The 20,988-nt window shown below is 44.9% G+C and overlaps 1 protein-coding gene across 2 annotated transcripts in view; it reads right to left on the reverse strand.

The window, feature by feature from the left end:
* Positions 1-20,988, reverse strand: part of LOC121588688 (M-phase inducer phosphatase-like) — a 116,868-nt gene that overhangs the window by 73,730 nt on the left and 22,150 nt on the right. For both annotated transcript variants that reach the window (XM_041906922.1, XM_041906923.1), the window contains exon 3: positions 16,218-16,437. In XM_041906922.1, coding sequence (XP_041762856.1) covers positions 16,218-16,437 — 220 coding nt within the window. The remainder of the gene's footprint in view (positions 1-16,217; positions 16,438-20,988) is intronic.

The following is a 20,988-nucleotide window of genomic DNA, read 5'->3' on the forward strand; positions in this document are numbered from 1 at the left end:
CACATGCACTTCCCTGTTTTACACCTGTCTGTCTCCACGGCGTGTGGCCAAGATACGAGAGAAGTGCGAGAAATTCGGTTCGTTTTCGTTCTCAACCCAACGTTAGCACATTCCTCGCGGCTCGACATAACGGATGAGGAATGTGTCGCGTTTTTGACTGAAAGCCGAGAGCTGCACTATCAGCTGGATCAGCTGCTACCGGAACCGAAACGGTGACGGATCCTTGGACGGTTAAGCCAACGGTACATTGTTACCGAAGTGCAGTTTAGTTTCCATAGGCGCACATGCACATAGCGCCGTGACGGCAATCTCTAAATTTAGATTTGCTGACACCGTCGCCGGAAACGAGTCGGTCGATAAAGGATAGAGTTCGTTAGACAGACACAGACAGGTCGCCATGAAACAGTATCAAAACGACAGCTGACGGTGCTGACCGAAACCGTCCTATTGTCGAGACAACATTCCCACCATCGGCATTGTATCGTATACAAGAGCGTATTTGTAAAACACGTTATGGTTTATTAAACCATCTTCAAGCTACGCAATAGAATTCTCGTGAAATGCTTTTATGTTTTCCCCCCTCCCTCTATTTATCACATCCGAATTGACCACCAACAATGTTGTGTGTTGCTGCTCCTGTGATATCCAACGATGGGAAAAGAATGTTCATTCATCAATGAAACGGATAACAAACATACACACACGCACATAAAAAAGCACGATCCCGGTCAACAATGGAGAGCGGCATTATGATAGAAGTGGGCCATTATCAAATTGCGAGCTGGCATGATGGACCTTTAAAGAAAGGCGATTACCACACACATCACCACCATCACACGCTCAATGCACATTCCAAGGGTCCTGCTGCGCGTTTGCAGGTTCTTCCTGCTCTCGACGCTATATTCCCATTCATCTGCGCAGACCATTGCGAAAGACATCCTCTTAAAGGACCTTCCAGCGAGCCCACCGCCGGCCTCTGTGCGTCTTTAAAAAACGCGCACAAACACACACGCACACATACCGACACTTGAGACACCACCAAGCAACTCTTGGTGAATGGTGATCCTTCCGAAAGGATCTTCGATAAAACTGATCCTCAATTCTCGGACGGCGTGAAACGGATCTTCTCATTCCATTTGCCGCCACCGTGATCGCTTCTTTTTAGGGGGGGACAGGTATATGTTTGAGTGTTCGGAATTTTTACTTGGAAGGACTACCGATTCCAGCAAAGCGATCCTCCTGCATCCTACCACGCCAAAAAAGGAATGCGCTCTCTTCCCAAGGATCGTGCACGGAAATAGTGTACGTGTCTTCCCTTCAAATGGGGTCCTTGTTTTTTGTTACCCCATATTTCACAAATGACACAGAAACAACATCCCCGGAATTGTACCACAACTTTCCCACCACGATACAATGTGCCAATAACTGCCGACCGGGTGGCGGCATTCCCTGCTTTTTACCTTCTCCATTGACCAACAAACAATCTTCACCGGGAGTCGGTGTTTGTTCACATCGATTGATGCAAAGATGGAACAATCAGCGCAGCAAGGTGCTATCCCCACACACACACGAGCCAGAAAGAATGCGACAAACATTATTAGTATGGGACTTGTGCACGTAAGGTTGTCGTACCAAGGCGTACGGACAAAACATTTCCCTACCCTCCTGTGTTTGCTATCAGCCCGCCGTTTCGCGCATGCTTCCAGAGTGATCAACCTTTGTTGAATGTGTATTTGCATAGTCCTGTATAACGGGTCCTGCCAGCAAGAAAACAGATATGCGTCGACGCATGCAACTAATTAGCATGCAGCCGATACATGCATGGCCTGGCAGAGCTCCATACAGCTCTAGAACAGCCTGTGTATTGTGCCGAAACTCCATCTTGCAGCGTGATTTGAGCAGACTGCACCCAGAACTCTTCGGCCATGGATGCCGTTGTGCATATTAAGCTTCTTCGGTCGAGTATTTTCCGAGAAGCCTATTTCGGTTTGATGTATCGCTTTGAGACGTTACGGGATTGGCCGCACGATTGGAGGGAACCGCATTTAGCGAAACGCAACAAAACGTAGACATAAAACTGCACACACGCAATTCTACTTCTTCATTTTTTTTGTATGATTCCAACTAACTATTCGGTTATCTTTTCCATACTATAGGATCCGCTTTCCCGTCCGACACCCCGAACGGCAGTGCGGCAGATTCGTTTTTCGGCTTTTTGCAGATTTTGTCGATCATAAAACGATGTACACGCAACGTTCGTCCAGTGGGTCGATACGGGGGTGTCATAAACCACTTCAACAATAGAACCGGATATTGCCGTCCATTTTTTGCTGTCCAATTTTCACATTCAACACTAGATCCAAAGTCGGACACTTTACAATGGTTTCAAGCCGAAAGCCTGAGCATTCCGACACAGGTCGTACCATCATAAAATACGTTTGCTTATTTAATTTGTGTCCCTTTAAATATTCTAAGAAAAAAACGCTTTAAAACTGTTTTGCCGAAAAACAATAACAAAACTTACGTTTTGCTTGGACGTGGAAAAATCAACAACAACATCGTCTCTGAAGTCAGCTGACCTCCTGCCTGGAAGTGCCGATAGAAGACTCCGGGGTACAGGCAAACAACCTTAATAGGCAAGTAACAATCTAGAGCGAAGACCACACTCTGTTACACTTCGGACGGAATAAGACATATTAGGTAACTTACAGCAAGCCCAGTCCCTACCGTTCGTTGCGTAAAACGTTCCAAAATGTTGCTCCCTTCGCACACAGCTTCCTTGTGCGGCTGTGTGAGTGTACACCCTTTTGGCTACTGCCCTTTTGGGTGGTGAAACCAGTTCCACTTCTTTTCACAGTTCCCTTCCCAGCGACATTCGTCCACAGTAGCAGCGGCATGGGCCTTCTGGGTTGCGGGAAGCGCAAATTGTAGCTTCGAAAGATCGAAGCGATCACTCTGGAAACCACACAGCACAATAACAAACACACACCATACACAGAGGAGATCGCCGATTCTTTCCTTTCCATCAAAGTAAGCATCAACAACAGTTCGAAACAGGTTCAAAGTCTGCTGACTTCCTGTCATCATATACCTGATATCTTTCATTTGCCCGTGCCTGAGATTCCTTCCCTTCCCTAACAAAGGGGAGGCACTGCTCCCTCGCTGCTCCAAGGTTTGAAAGGGCTCCAACTTTCATCTCCTCTCCTCCTCCTCCCTGTCTCCCTACCATTCTCCCAAAAAACTCACGTCGCACTCCTTTCCGAGGATGGACATACCGGCCCATCGCATGGAATCGATCGGCCTCTGCCACATCCTCACGTCGTTGATGCTGCTGCCAGGCCAGTTCGATGAACCTTTTGTGCGGCGATGAACGATTTCCTGTTCTGAGCATTGGCGTTCCGATCGGCAGTTACATTGGTGGTTTTGTAAGAATGGCCAACCGGTTTCGTTTCCTTTGGCATGACTTACTGAGAAGCACATACCTGGGAGCGATCCCTCCATCAGCCCTTGGATGGCGGCGTGGACACATCCTACCCCGCTGACGATAAAGCGACATAACTGATAACTTCCAACTTTGGTCAACCCAATTATCAATGAACGGTGATCGGGGGCAGGGGCAAGTTCTTAACTACCGTTAAAAGTGGGAGAGAAAATTAACAAAACCAACACACCTGAGAAATCAGAAGAATTTTCAAGCAAATTTTGTGTAGTGCTGAAGGCTATTACGCAACAAAAACAAGTTCTTGGGTGGAGATGCATACACCCGGACCACGGTTGCAAAAGTGCTAGCCGAGAAACACCGGATCAGATATTGTTTAATATTCTGAAGAGAAATCCGATGCTAACGGCTACTATTTGCAACAATGTGGCTTCGTGTTGTTCGGGAAGAGTTAAATCCTTTCTTTTTATGGAGCGTTTTGCTCGATCTGACAGTCAATCGGCATGATTCTGAATTTTGCCGAGAGCATTACAGTTCTGGATATTGGATGATAGAATCCAATATCCATTTGTGCTGAGTCCGCACATGAAGTTACTTTTAGCTAATGGACGAACGTTTAAAACATGTTTTGTTAAGAAAATATCAACTCAATACATCAGATTTCTTCAGTTTCCTATTTTGGTCTTTGAGAAGTTGTTGTGCTTTGCGGTTGTTGTGCCAAAGAAGAAGAAGAAGAATATCTAATTAAAAGTCCTGGGAATTCTAAGTCATCGGCAAGTTCCACTTCAAGCTAGCCGCACACGCCAGACTGTAACATACAACAGATCATAAGCCACAATCGCCTTATCGCCGTAAGGCGTGAGGCGAACGCGGGGTGATAATGCACCTTTTTCCCTAAACCAAAAATAACCTCTCCCATACAGGAACAGCTGGCGGACGAGCGAGCGCGCGCGCGCCACTGATAAACATCGACCGCGTGAACAGAAAGTGACCGTTAGTTCAAACAAAGCTCAATGCAGCTCTGTCCACCCTGTCGGGTTTGTCGGGCTGCTTGCGATCCATAAACTCCCTATAAACTATTCGCCACCAGTTGACCGACCATGTGTTTTGCGTCCGGTGGCGTGTGGTTAGTGAGCCACGATACACAAACCGTTTTATCTATCCTGTCCTGCTCACCTTCACCACCATATCCCGTCATGACTTTCTAATGAACCGGACCGGGTGCCGCCTAAGCCCATTAGGTCCATAATTCACGCTAAGGGTCGTCCCCCGATGAGATACAAGAACTAGTTTGAACGGTTTTTTTAAGCAACCCGATTGGGGGAAAAAGTGTGATGAGAACAGTTTTTTTTCCGAAATCCATTAGGTACACAAACGTTCGGCATCGATAAGAACCCGAACAGCCATTTAAAGTAAACACACCAAAAGATCGGAAATAGATTGCCACCAAGTAACAGTGCTGTGAGAACCACATAGAAAAACTGATCCAATGTACCACACACCATTGTATACATTAACAATCCAGTCAACAGATGTTCCATGACGATATGTCGATTGAAACCCCTTCGCCCAAGAACCACACAACCATTTCGCAGCCAAATTCTTATCCGGCGGCCAAACTACTGTGTGTCCGGTGCTGAAACGAACCGTACTACCGGTAGCCCATTTGCAACCGGTCAGCCTAGCCACCGGTCCACCACGGAGCCCTTCGTCAAACCAGTCTACCTTACGTTGTGAGCGAAGAAAACCGGGCAAAATTTCACACCTTTTCCGGCCGTTCTAGCAATGCCGTCCCAAAATTCCTCACACACTCCTTTTTCCACTCCTCTTGCTCTGCCCCGAACGGGGTGTTTTATGCAAATTTTGTCGCTTCAAAAGATGGATGAGTCCGACACCATCGGCCCAAAAGGATTCCGTTTGCGCTCTCGCCCAGTCATCAAACGATGAATGATGGCGATTAATGAATCGGTCCCGGTCGAACCCACCACATCACCAAAAAAAACCCTTTCTAGTGCCCCGCCACGCACAGTAGTGCCCGGTTGTCCTACGGACACGCATTGAGATTTTTCGGCGCAGCGTTCTTTGATTTTGCAAAGAGTCCCCTGTCCACGCGCTGTTGACCGAACGATGTTGTTCCCGCCGCTTGCCGTTCAATGATGGATGGGAAAAAGGGGTTTTTCTTTCACCGATCGCCACTGTGTACTGATGAATGATGAATGGCCGCAAACCGACTGTCGGTAACGCTGGGTAACACAACCACAATGTTTGGTATTGTTTCATGGCCTTTTTTTTCGTCGGCACCTTGAGGCCTCTGTCGGCACCTTGAGGATCGCAGCACCCGATCCCAACGTGCGGCTGGAAAGATTCGCCGCTCAATTAAAGCTTGGACTCGACCTGACATACGATGATTAATTTCAGCGGCCCATTTGAAGGGCCAACATTTGCATTTAATGCAACCGCGTGCACGCAGTTATTGAATTGGTTACAATCTTCAGCAATTCCCAGTCAAACGCGTCTTGCATTTTTTATCATTTTTTCTACAGTTTTTTATGGAATTTCAGATGCTACAATATATTCAGAGGATTACTCATTTTGAATTCTCAACAAAACACAACCGGGGCGCACTTTCAGAGCCTCTGGTCTGGTGGTGTCTTTATTGTCACTTAACGTCTGAATTCTTTGCTGGCACTTGTGGCGGACACATGTTGGCGGAAGCCGTACATACACATCATCCATTCCGTGCGAAGATCATACTGGATCATCATTTACGTCCCAAATTAGACTGCTCCGGTCTCGCAACGATCACACTGTCGTTTCGGAAACGCACCGGGGGGTAAAAGCCTGACTGTGTGCCTTCGGTTGTACTGGAGCCGGTCTCTCTGCAGCAACCACTCCAATCCGGCCCGGATGATCCCATACCGAGCATAGGGTGTCATTTCTCTTGTCCAGCACATCTTGCCGCCGCCAGCTAGGACGATCTTCGTTCCGTTCCGTCAAATGGCAAACATGTGTAATCCATATGCAACACACGATGAGATCTCGAATGATTTACTAACGCAAAAAAGGGCCAACGGTCGCACAGTACCGGCTCAAACCAAAAAGCCCGGTAAAATGTAAGGCAAAAAAGCATGCTCACGAAACCCCGCCAATGACGGCGAGAGCGACATTCCGTGTTTGAGAATGATACACATTACAACACTTCACTGGAATACATTTCCCGGAATGGATCGCAAAATGCGAGATGCACTTGAGGAATCTCGGGAGAAAGAATACCAAAAATGCATCCAAGAAAAACAAACAGGAACCCGATCGACATCGACAGCAACACCGACTGCATTGCAATCTCGTTCGAAGGATCAAAAATCCTTTGGCCCGGTTTGGCAGGCGTGTGTAGGTGGGCACACAAAGCTCTGGAAGAATGGGTCTCAAGGCACGAAAGGCCCGAAGAAAGTCCGCAGGAAAAGGATATTGCGGGAAGGATACAAACACGCAAGAACATGATGACATGCCCAAAACGTTATGAGGTTTTTAAATTTTAAAAGGAATTCTCCTTCTCCTTTCAGTGCTTTCCACCCTCGCAAACGCACGGATCAACACGGTGTGAGCGGGACAGCCCATAGGGTGAGGTCGGGATTTGTGACTGCTGCACGCATAACAGTCAAAAAGGTCCTTTTTTTGCGGCCTCTTTAGTAGTTGCCCATTCACGTTCCTTCTTTTCTTGAAACGCTTTTTAAAAAAGGCAAATTGCCCATCGATCGCTCAAACCTTCGTGTAGCGCATCACGGGATGCAGCGCAAAAGAAGGACCAGGGGATAGCGGAACAATAAATAATCATATGATCGAAAACATATGACTTCTGCGGGATTCAATGTAGTCCCGGGCATGGGCGAAAGATGACGACAGTCGCAAAAAAAAACACCATACAACACAATAACCGAACAATCCTCAAGCGGGTCTGTTGTGGGAGTCTGTGTTCTACTGCCGCTGATGCGAAACACTTGTTCCAATTTTTGGAAGATTTGTTTTGGAACGGTTCTTGCGGGTGTTCGAGGGGAATTCCGAGGAACCATGTCTCACGAACCTTTTTCTCCCATGCACTTGTTTGATGAAGGTTCGTCTTCCTGTTTGTGGATTGTGTTACTACGGAGAGCGCATCTTTGGAAACATATGACTTTCCCGAAAGAAAAAACCAAAACATTGCGCCTTACAAACATTGGTTTGGTAACATTCGGCGTTGGGTAGATCGATCGTTAGTTTTGGAAGGTTCGTAAAAGCAAAATAAATCCCACACGGCAAAAAGACAGTGTTACAGACCAGTTGGAGAGAATGTTCTTACAGGAATGTTCCTAAAAGCAATCCCCGCTGAAGCGTACTTCCCCTCGGCCTCGGACACCACATTCCCGTTTGTCCAGTTCAACGATGCGTGTTTGCATGCCCAATGTAACCCCTTTCCCGTCCAATATTTGTACAGCTCTCCAGCCCGGCAAACCAGTAAACCCTTGGGTTTTTGGGACGTCTGCTGTGCGATTTCGGGACGCTGGCTCCCACCACCAGTGTGTGATGTGTTTTCCCATGGTCCTTCATTCGGGGCCACTTAGGAGCCGGAGCCAACTAAAACCGGTTTACAAAGTTTACAATTATCGGCGGTGCTGATTTAATTACCTTCGGTTTTTTTTTTCGACAAAATGACATACATGCGCAGTTACGGAGAGATAGAGACAGGGCAAAGAACCCCGTAAACTCCTTCATTAAACGAAAGGATGTATTTTTGGACCGATGTGAAACCAAAGAACCGGATCGTTTTGGGTAGTAGCCTCGGGTCTTAACCCATTCAATCGGCTCCAAACGTGTGTGAGTGTGTGTTTTTTGTCCCTAATTACTGGAGAGTTGGACACCGGATGGGGCATCCGTGATTATAGGGCGCAAATAATGAGAGAATGCTCCGTGTAACGGTAAAGGGTTGCCGGAATGTAACCATGTTTGGAAAGTAATAACACAGCGTTATTGTTCACGTTTTATGCGAACAACATAACAATAAATGTTAAATCGGTAAAATATAAATTGCATATTTAGCGCAGTTTTTGAATCTCAAATTAAGTTTAAGTACGATCATAAAAATCTAGAAACACGACAAACAAAAAGAAAACCCGGCGAAACCTTTTCCTTTCATTATGTAACAATTCCATTAATTGCTCGTTCATTCATTAACGAAACGTTTTACATTATGCATGTCCCTAACCGAGATCTTTCCTGGCAAAACGTGCTGCACACCTTTACAACCTGCTGCGTAATACACGATGTACCTCTTTGCGCACAGATTCACATCCCCGAAAGCAAGTCTTTCTGTCCAAAATTACAACCGTACCCATATCACGTAGCCATAATTTGATCACGTACCGCTCAAACAAGGAAGCCCCCTTCTAGTTCCAGGACGAACCAAGTAGAACAAAAAAGCACACACCTGAGCCCGGGTAAGCCCTGCGTACAGATGCAATCCGCAAAATAGATCGGCTCAAATTCATCCAGCACGTAGGACCACACTACTGCCAGCATGAGCAGTTAGCATGTACGGCATATTGTCACGACATCGGACGCGTACGTACAGCAAAGATTGACCAATGTCCGTTGGCAGTAATTCCGTTCTTTTTTCCGGTGGTACTGTGTTGTTTAGAAAATGATTTTTTCAAGCAAAAAAGTATAGAAAAGTTTTGTCCTTTTTTCGGCCATTTCTTTCTCTTCTAAAGGAAGGATTAAAAACTCTCGGAACGACGGGGAGTCTTCCTTTATTTTTTGCATTGTTGCACTTTCGTATGTCTTTTCGACACAGTCCTTTCCTATGATGAAACATCTAAGAACTCAGCGTTCTTATCCTTCCCGCACCGTCGGTTTGAGCATCTAATCAGCTTCCAAAACAATCTCTAACCGCTGGTATCGATTGGGAAGGGAGGAAAAAATGCAAATAGCTGGCTAACTAGCAAGTCGAGCCTCTCTCTCCTCTTGGTCGGTACAATCTCAAAGACTTAATCTGGAAGGTTGTTTATTTTTCCTAACAGATAAGCTGTGCTTCTCGGAGCCACTGATAAGATTTACCTTCTTTTTTGTTGTTGCTGTGTCTACCGTACGAACCTTTTGGCAAAAGAAAGAAAGTCCCTGCTAGGGTCTTGGCAGAAACACCTGAGCGGTTTTAATTCCATCGCACAGAAGGTGGACAACCGAAACGATTCGAGTAAATGGAAGTGCAAATCTGTTCAATGAAAACCCAACAGCACGATGAATTTGCATATGGGAATATAGAACTGGTAATTAGTTTTTTACTTCGGAGCCAGCTGCCCAGCGGCCTCGTAGGGGTGGGCGATCCATTCATCCAAGTCCGAGATGATGGAAGCTTTACTGGGAGCTGATTGTCTATTAGCTCTGAAGTATGCTCTATCCCTCCACGTATATACGGCAGTACGTCGGATAGATAAACACTAATGCCATTATTTTCATAATTGAAGTCGAAATCTATTAGAAGAGATGAGTTCTTAACGATGTTTATTCTAGGCAGCTGAGCGTTCTCTTTGGTAACCTATAAATGCAACATATCTTCATCCATCAATACAAAGTTTACATAATGATGATTTTACAATAATATTCCTACTCGCAATATATATTTGTCATAACTATTCATAGCATGACGTGCTATCCCTATATCGATCATCGTCGTTTCCTATTCGTCTAGAGGTGTTTATTGTAACCAATAATTGTCCGTAATTGGACATTCAATACTTTTTAACGCTTGCCGAGAAATAGGATTAACAGTTTGATAAACTGTCACACAATATTTCATCTCAATAGAGCGACACTCCACGGATTCCACTTGTGTCCTCGGTATGTAATAAAAAAAAAACACATTCCAACCAGATTTCAAACACGTACAAACCAAAAATCCACCTGACGCCGCTTTTTCGCGCCAGAATATTAAAAAAGCGCGCCAACACCGCTCGTACCAATACATCACCATCATCTTCCTCGGTTCGTACTACTCCCACGGTTCGCTCCTGAAAGGATAACAGGCCAAAAACGGTTCGGCAATAAACAAACGAAAATTCTCGTTAGGAAAAAGTGAACACTGGTGATTAGACCCAGCAGCAACAAAAAAAACCGGGACAAAAAAGGAGAGAAACCAACAACAACAAATCATAAAAACGCACACTTTTGCCGGAGCGCACGTTCTCACGGCTCATCGCCCAACCGTCATCCGAGAAGAGATTGACTCGTGTCCAGCAGATACTTGTGTGCCCCTTGTGTAGGGGTTTTGCATCCTAGGGCAAGGAAGAGCGACAAAGAGCGAACGCACAACAGGAGCTTGTTAATAAAAGAGAGACATAACGATCGCTAAAGCATACCTGTTATAATCCTGTTAGACGTTGGCCAACAGGTTGCGAGCGAGTGAGCGGGACACACTGGAAGCTGGAAAACGCTGGGTCGCCCCTTCACACACAATCTTCACACACTACCGTACACCGTCGCACGTACCAACAAACGGGGCCAACGGTTTGCGATCACATCAACACACCTCATCCCGGGGCCCATAGAAACACCGGATCCGTATGTATTGGCTGGCACGGGCACGGAATACGCACACACACTTGTGTGTATTGGCAGGACGAAGCCAGGAGCAGCAACAAAAACACAGACAGAACAGAACAGGTAGCGCGACCGCTTCTACATGAGCCTTACCGTTTTCACCGTACGCACACTTTTCCAACAGGACCCACAGGTGAATGACGTGAATGGGTAGGCGGATATAGACACAACGGGACGGGAACGGGTCGAGCATAATGGCAAGACAATGGCATGAATGTGTGCATTTCAGCATGGCTTTGTAGTGAGCAACAGGTACACCAATAGGAAAGTGAAACGGTCGTTGATCGAGAGAAGAGTCGGGCTAAGGAAACCTTATACGCGAAGTACCTGTACGCTTTTGGCCTTTGGATATTGCGGCAAAAAATCCAATAGGCAAGGTGAAAATAGCGGTTGTTCTAGCCAGAACTGAGAGAAAAGGAATGAACAACGTTGAATACCGATATCCTTTTTCCTGTTCGTGATCACGATCAGTAGGATTCTCTGCAAAGGAAACTTGCTGACACGAATGGACCTATCTAGAAGGTTTTGAAGATATCTTGTTAGAATCAAATATATACATTTCAAAGCAACCAACTGAAACAATGAAACTGTAATTGTTCTACGCAGACACTCACAGCTCAAAGTAGTGATAAAACATCTAATCTGCAAATGATGGAACATCGAGCAATGTGTTATGACACGGGTCACCAACGATCCCAGACGCCGCATTTGCGCGCCAAAAGTATGAATTACGTTTGTCATCCACATCCCAGGACGTCAGATGCTGTTTAGAGCCGTAAACCCCTGATCGTTCCTTATGATTCTACTACTACTACATCTCCGAATGCCTCCAGAGATGGCAACTACACTTCAACCATGCGCATGAACATTTTCCGAGTGCTCTCAGGACGGACATCAACATCTTGGCACGGTGCCCGACCAAAACTGCCACCATCGTTGACGATCGTACGCCTTCTTGAAGCAGCTCAAGTGGCCACTTCATCATACTTTCCTTCATTTTCGCCATAGGGTACGGAGCCGTCGATGAGAGTTTCCCTCTTTCCAACTGGTAAAATACACATCGAAGGGTAGAAGCAAAGTAATCGTTGCTCCATTGAGGCATGGCAAAACATAAACACTCCACAATGTGGAAAAGTGTCCAAAGGCAAATCAACGAAGAAAGTAAATGGTTCCAACAAAAAGGTCTGGAAATGCGCAGTGTGGAGAGACACGATCTGTGTGCAACATGCTGTTGTGATTATTCGATCCTCAAGAGAAAAGGCATTTAACAAACAAAAAAATGCAAATTAAGACTCTTTTCATCGATGGTGATCTTGCGACGACGATCGGTCCAAAATCAAAGGATCTCCTCGGATTACCTCGATCGAGAGTATGGGTGGGTGGTCATTAGGATCCATAAATCTAACACCCATTTAATCGAACGCGTCTGGCGAACCGGCTAATCACAGAGAGGAGAAGAAAGGACCCACACCATATGGGAAGGGGCGTTTTGGCTCCGATTACCTGTTGGTAGCGACAAGCATCCGCAGCAGCAGCAGCATTTAAAACCTCGCATCCTTTCTTTTGCCTTTCGGTGGAGTTTTAACCTCGCTTGCCATACGGCACCGGCAACAAATTATTCTACCAACCAATAAAAAAAAGTGACCATCGGTTCCCTCAAGTCTTCATGGGAATCTGGACAAAAACTAATATTGACTCTTCCTCCCGATTGCCAGGAGGTCCTCATTAGCGCACAAACTACACACTAGGTTATCTAGGTGAGGAAAGTATATTTAAAAACTAATTTATGAATGTATAGTCTCGTCTTTGCCGTCACAGCAATGAAACTGACATAATTATAATGATGGTGATTGTGTTTGAAAACATTTAAAATTGTGCCATGAAAAATGGAATCTTTTTTAACCGTTTGAAATAATTCTCGGTACCCCAACAGCTTCAAACTTCGCACCATATGACAGTACTATGTGCCCTTCAAAGTATGTCGGCAAAAAACCGCAACACACAGGCAAAGCAAGTGGCTCTGCAGCTGAACGAGTGTCCGGTGTCATGCAAATCCATTTTGACAGTGAACGAGCTCAAATTACGCTCTTTTCCGCCCGGTTTTCCGTTACATACCAGCAGGTTCATTGCTGAGTGATGTAGACCACCAGCATATCCTGTTGTGCTGGTTCCTTTTTTTCTTTGGCTTCCCCGAAATCGGTATTAAATTTCTGCAAAATAGTGACGAGTTGCGTAATACTTAAATAAAAATCTTGTAAAATAAAAACCTTTATATTTGACTATTTAAAACATTTCAAATAGTTTGTACAATTAACTCATGAAGCTCTGATTTAGATCACTATAAGAAGATAGTAAATATTCTCATAAAGTGTTTGCATAATGCAAAAGTGTGAATTCTAACTCGTTCAATGACGGTCATTATAAAGGCAATAAAGTTTTGCTCGAGCCTGTTCTCAGAAACAATGTACTCATGTTACGGTATGATGGCAGTAACAATCCTGTCATTTGCGGGAAACCTTGAACTCTAATGACACTATTAAAGGTCCCACAATGTCCTTCAAACGATTATCTTGGTAATTGATTGTTTATTTCAAAAATTTGGATCAGTCAAGAAAGAGGACATTACGAGTCTTAGAAACCTCACCGAAAATCAAATGAATCGCATAATTTGTTACTAACTTACATCATTTAACTCGTTACAACGTTGGAACTTATAGACAATATGAAATACTCTACAAGAACTTGTATTTGAAATAAGCATCATCAGCTAAGCACAAACAACAAGACCTCACGCGCACTGCATAAAACCCGGCTTCACAGTTCCCGGAATGCTCAATCGTTCGCTATCTATATGACGTGCAATAAAAGCACGTCGCAGGAGGGCCCGGAGGTTCAGGTCCATTATTTATGGAGTGGCGCTTTCTTCCCGGGGAGAACGACCCACACACAAGTCCTGGGCCGCACAGTGCCAGAAAAGCATCGCATGGTGCGCGTCCTCGCTGCGAAGGGAGAACGACATTGTACTGCCGGAGAGGTATTCTATCGCATCGGTGGTGCACATTCCCTCCAGTTGCCAGTGTCGGCGGGCACAGTGATTTTACGACACGGTACCAAAAATCGAAATGCCATAAAAACTGATCGAGTCACTGCTGTGCGTAAATTATGCAAGCAGCCCAAAGTCACACATTCGACCATGCCATGGATTGAAGCAATAGAGAGGCACAATAAAAAACAGTATCGAGGAAATCATCCCTTTTCTCACCCCCGTAAGATCCTTGACGAGCGTGCGGATCGATTGCAACGCACAGTGCAGTTTGCACCTTTGCGTAAACCGTATAACACCACTCCATTGCCGGAAGGATGCTATAAACACACTTCTTTTGGCGGTACGGTAATACAGCTTTTTATTAGCTACAAAAATGCAACTTAGTAATTAACCATTCTTGAAATGGTTAAAAAATAAGGCATGGGTGTACTTTTTCCTGCGCCATGATCTGCCGTGCAAAATGTATCCGTACACAAAATCGATTGCACCTTCAAGGGGATGGAGGAAATTACATATCTGTTTTCGAAAGCCAGCCGTTTTTTTTGCAAATCACGTACCATCGTTAATTTCTCGGACCCCGAAACGCCCGGCATGGTGCATTCTGGACATGTTCCTGTAAAAAAAAAAGAAATGCCCAATGCATCGGAACGTTTAAAGGGAAACTTGTGGCGTGGCGGCACTCAAAAAGAAAAAAAAACGGTCGGTTGGCTGCTGATCGATCTTTGCAATTTGCTAGAAATGCGTGACCGATTTGTGTTGATGTGTATGATTTTGTAAGACCTCTCATAGTGTATTTTTCGTAGAACAGCAAATTATCTCCCATTAGGTATGGTAAAGTGGCACAAATTGTACATTATTCCGCTACTGCCTACACATTACGCACGGTGCTCTCTAGGTGCTCACAATTTCACTTCATGACTTTTACATTTTGCGTTGCACAGTGATCATATACACACTTGTAAATGTAATTGCATCGATTTTCACTTACTGCTTTTATAGGAACATTTCTAGCAGTTGCAAAAGATCAAACACCGTATACTTACACTTTTGCCGCTAACCTGTTATAATCATCGTTTCTATCTTGCCACTGTAAAAAAAACACTACGATCAAACAATAGGATGGACAAGCGCAGCAGCATTGCATTTTTATTTTTAGGCTGGTTGCAACTCCGAAAAAAAAGGAAGTCCCTTTAAAGTTGCAGAAATCACGATTTAATTACTATTTTCAGCATTATGCTGGCAGGTCAATCTCACGCCAAAAAGACCCATGCAACCGTAACGGATCCATTTTTAAAAAGCCCATCCACGACTGCAAGTGTAACGGACGATATCTAGTCCCTTTGCCCAACCGCGCCAGGGATTCTCCGCTGCCAAAACCCATCGATAAACATGATAAATGATCGTGCCAATGGAAGAAAGCAGGCAAAAAGGTCCTTTTAAACGAAGGATAGCGCCGAGGCGGTGGAAAACATTGCAAAAAAAAAGCAACATGCCACTATCCCAAATGCCCCTTACGCCGACGCAGTCAGTGGTGATCGTGCACAAAGCAGACGCCCGAAGTAAAGGATGACGTTTTTTTTATCGTTGATCCCTAGATCTAACATACAATTGCTTTCCCATCGATGCATACGCGCACAGCACTGGCTGTGTTGGACATCCTTTGCGTCCCTTTTTTTGTTGTTATTGTTGCTGTACGTACACGGGGTGTTTGTCCGTCATGCACTTGTTGCGAACCCATCTCAGCATGAACGAACGAGAAATGTGAAAAATGACTTCCAGTTAATCATTGTTTTCAGTGTCACTCTCATTGTAAGGATGTTCTGATTTTTTTCTTTGGCAACTAATGATAACGACAAAACATCTACCAACGGAAAACTACACACAAAAGGGATCATCATGTCCCTGCAGTATGTCCCGGCAGGTCTTGTGTCGCTGTGGCGCCACCTAATTATCACGGCGAAGAATTTGCACGGCATATCGGCTGAGAACAATCGATGATGGCATTAGCAAACACAAAAAAAAACAATTGTGCCGCACTGACATCTATTGCCAAAACGGTGAGCGGGCAGTTTTTATGCAATCCGGCGACCATTTGTCACCTACCTGCGGTTCAATGTATCACCATCCTCCTCCTGTTGCTGCTGCCGATAATGATTCTGCCAGTGGTGGTCGGTACTGTCGTCGTCTTTGTTGTTACCGCCGGCGTTTTCAAGCGTTCGATAGCGTTCGTCAGCATTCGGAAGCTGCTGGCCACGGCTGGAGACAAGTTTGCCCGACGGCGTCAACTTGCTTTCTCCCTGGACTACGCGCTGAAATTTGCCTTCTGGGAATTGAAAAGAGCAACAGACAAAGGTCGAGTTAAAATTAGGAGGGAATTTAATATGTTTTTAAGAGCAGCTAAAGTTTAGAGGAACACATTACTGGAGGGCTACATTATGGCGGTTTTATATTTTTATTGGTAAGGTTCATTATTTGGACATCAAGTTATTCTGAGAATCCACCACAATCAATCATAACTGTACTAGAATACGATACCCCCTTTGAAGTTATAGATAACATCCATAGAGCATAGAGCGTGTCTTTCATGTGTTAGCAGCTGCTATATCTTATCTAGAGCCCATAGAGACGGTATATTTTGGAAATATTTTCATCAGACCTGACTGCACTGTAAAAAAAAATCATTTAGCTTAAAAAAATCCATATTTACAATAGATTCGTTCTGAAGAGTATAATTTAACATCAATTCCAAATACCTAGTAAAATGTACTGCAATACGCAATTTTAAATTATTTAATAATAGATAATAATGTTCGTTAAGGCAAGGGGACATGTGGTCCGAAAAGGGTTTGTATATAATAAAATTAATAATCTAACATGTCGTTCATTTTCATCAAATCTTTAATTTTTATTTTTAAAGTCGTACATCAAGCTTCAACAATAGCAGTCTGTAGAAATTTGATATAATCGCTATATATTCTCTTAGCAAAACGAGGCCCGAGATCTGAAAAGTTTGGAAAGCCCTGGTTTAAGCCTTAACAATAAAATTGATGAGTTTTTTGCCGATATCAAAGGGATCCTTGTCATTTCACTCACTTTAAATTATGACCAATTGTATACAATATTCGACGATACATGTGACTGGAATTATTGGGTCTTTAACGCGAACTTCAACGCGAACGAAACAGGTAAATCAGCTACAAAATAGTAATGATAAATATCCGGTTAGTTGAACCCTTGAATAACTTAAAATTAGCAACTGATCATATCTTTTCATGCTTTATTTTACTATACTTCTCCACCATTTTACAATTATGCGGTCAGACGATTGAACATACGATCCATCTTTATTGATTGATCAATCCCATTTTTCCCGTTTGTATTAGTTTGTTTGCGCTTCCCAATAAATGAGAACGTGCAAGAATTATGTTACGATTGTTTTATACCAACCAAACCGCAAACGTGGTAAAGATTGAAAATTCAATAAACATTCGTATTTCGTTCGCTTGGGGAAATTTCGGTTTTTGATGCTCAATTTTGCGCTTTCGTGTCGTGTCAAACCACACCATCTCAGTTCGTTAGACTTCGCTTTTGAACTCTTTTGAGATGAAAAATATTATACCCATTACCCGTAAAATGAACATCGGTCTTACCCTACCACCAGTACCGATCACGAGACCACAAACAAAAAAATACCCCGATCTACGATCTCAGCCCGAAAAGTGTATACTTCCGATTACGCATTATTAAAATCTTGCAAACTTCCGCTCCGTATTCTGGGTTAAGGAGTCGACTGCCGGGGGACTCGGCACTGAGGTCGACGGTAAAAGCGACCGAAAACGGAAGGAAACGTATCTCAACAGAATCACATAAATACACATCTTCATTTGCCATCACTTTCGATGTGCACTTTTTTGTGGGATGCGTACAGCCGACCGAAAATACGTCGAAAAGTAAGATCCTGGAAGCAAGGAAGTACATCAAAGGGAAGTGGGATTCATTTTAATGTCCCGAGATACACAGTCCTGCATACAATTAAATCATACCCAAAAGGCACTCGTCGCTCTGGTGCTTTGCCGAACTTTAGCATCAAATCGCACAATGGTTCCGAATAGACTAATGATGAGTACACACAAAAAGCACACACATGTATAAGGACGCAAGACGCATATGTTCATCATTTGTCCAACACGTGCTGCCTTCGGTAGGATTGCAGGGGTTGCGAAATTTGAACTGCAATAAATAGGCCCAAACGAACAGCACACTTGACGGCAGGGCGCTAAGGCTTGTAGTGAAGAACACACCAGACACGCACGGCCTTGCTTTATTATTCAAGCCTAAACAAACTAATACAAACTGACAGAAAGAGAGAGAGAAAGAAAGCCAGAAACAGAGGATCATATAAAAAAGCGCAATTTGTGACCTTTGCCCTTCTGCTGAAGGTAAGGAGCGTAGGCACACGCGTGTCATAAACTGGCTCGAAACATGTCTCGACGGCACGAGAGCCTCGCCCTCTTGTGCGCACCAAATATTCATTTCCATAAGAATTTAAAAACGAGCGCGCTTCCGGTTAAAACGCTGCGCTCCCGATCATATTTGAACACGTGCGCAGCGCTAGAAGGTACGTCGTTTTCTTCCTTCACCGCCGTCACACACCGTCTCCACACACAAAGCGCGTCGTCTAAGAATGTCCATCCATCCTTCACAAAAGCCCATCCCTGTTGCACGTAAGGTTAGAAAAACCGAAACCCCAAAACAAAACAAAAAAACACTCAGAAAACGTTCCATTGTCAGTGGGTGTCCTTTGAACCGTGCAAATATCGTGGTACCGTGGCGGTTGCTCGTCGTGTGCATCGCAAGCGATACGCCTTACAGCACACACACACACACCCACAGGTTGCTGCTCTTTCTCCAAAGTTCCTCCTGCAGCGGACAGGAACTGCGCAGTGGTGAGTTGCGCCGTTGCTAAATTACCAGTAACAACCTTCGCCGGTCATATCCGGGCGGAGTGATCTGATTCCTAGCAAAGTAAGAAACGATCAAGAACGGTCCTCAACCACAACAACAGGGGGGGAGAAACAAATCAAGACACCGTTGTCGGCCGGGACGTTTCCTGTACCCGACCGCCGAAAGTGGTCGTGAAAAACCGTTGAAAAAGTCCGTACCGACCCCGCGCATTGCACCTGTTTGACGATGGTCGGGGGCATTGCCTTGTCCCGCGCGCGCACGATCAGGTTCGTTTCACTTCTTCCCTTCCCTTGCCGTAGTAGGACCGTAGGCACACTTCTTCACACTTCCGTGCACAATTCCGGTAAGGCTATTTCCATTTTTCTCCCCTCCGGTTCAGGGGTTGAACAGTGTTGGTGTGGAGCACAGCACGGGCATAAGGCTTCATCGAGGTGAAAGAGAGCCGGGAGTTGTTTGCCCAGGCAAAGGTAAGGAAGAAGTACTCCACTCCACTCACCTTAACCGTGTTGCTTGACGAGGAGCAATTATTCGACCTAACCTGTTGAGCTACACGTAGAGAAAGAAAAAAAAACATATCCCTCCCGATAGATGAGGAAGGTTCATCAACGACTACGACAAACATATTGCCTCGCTGGTCTGCCCTGGGCCCTGGGTCACTGTGACTAGGAATAGGTTTTTGCTGTACTTGTCCTCCCCTTCATTGCCTATTAATGTGTGTGTGTGTGTGTGCGTGTGCCCACTGCATCGTACAATTACTGCAGCAGGTTCAACATGAAACTGGCACGCCTGAGGTCTGACTCCACAAACGGCAGAAACTCAACGGCAAACATACTGCAGGCGCTTTTTTCACGCTCCGCCGATTAGACTTCTCCGAACGCAACGAACTTCTTCAACGGTTGTCCGGCGTAGACAAGTGCCTACAGGATGGAACCATGATTTAAAACGCACCACTCGTCCTATTGCGCGTGCGATTGCGTTAACGCCCAACCAACCGTTGACCGTTGGAGTTGCGCAACACGTGTAACGGTGGGACTACGGGTAACGCACACGAACAGGACACTCTTGAGCTTTGTGCGAATGCGCGTGTAGTGTGCGTATCGAGAGTTATACATCAGCAAACAATCAAAACACTTCGTTTACTTCCGGCATCGGCAATTTTCATATACGTTTTCCTAGCTATCCCAACCATCGAACTGCCGCGCACGAAGCAAATATTGATCTAGCGACAACGGTGTGAATGGTGGTTTAGGCACATTATCACCTTTCAAAAATGAAGGTGCGAGTTTGAAGGAGGGTGGGGGGGGGGGGTTCTGGTGTAAACAGATACAGCGAGCAAATATGCTCTCGAAGGACAACTAACCTGCTTACACCGAGAGCAAACATGATCGATCGAAATGGATGAAGAATGTGAGAAAATCGTTCGCAAACTGCCCGAAGAAAAAACCGTTCCGACAGAACAAGACGTTGCAAACAGTGCGTAATATTAACAGCTCACGTACAATGAGACACAGTCTAGATGTTGTATGAAAAAAAACGCATATGAGTAGCATTTTTTCTCCTCCAAAAACCCAGTGAAACAGTACACCGGAAACCAAATCTCTAGCATTGGTGTTCGGACAAAAAAAAATCCAACGTCCTATCTAATCTATATAAATGAGATGAAATAGACGACATTAAACCGTTTCTTTGGCCGTTTTGCCTATCAGATGTGATTAACAAACCCCTACAGTCATCAGTAGTATAAAGCGTTAGAACATTTCATTTTTTTTTTAATTTGTTGGTTTCTGTTCCGTTCCGGTTCATTTCTTGTCCGCTCATCTTAAGCATCAATCACCGGGCAAACACACCACCCCAAAAAGGTTAGTGTATCGCATCGTCCTCTCCCGGCCCGGAACGCTTCTCCCAGAAC

Source organism: Anopheles merus, chromosome 2R (assembly GCF_017562075.2).
Source record: "Anopheles merus strain MAF chromosome 2R, AmerM5.1, whole genome shotgun sequence".
NCBI classification, from domain to species: Eukaryota; Metazoa; Arthropoda; class Insecta; order Diptera; family Culicidae; genus Anopheles; species Anopheles merus.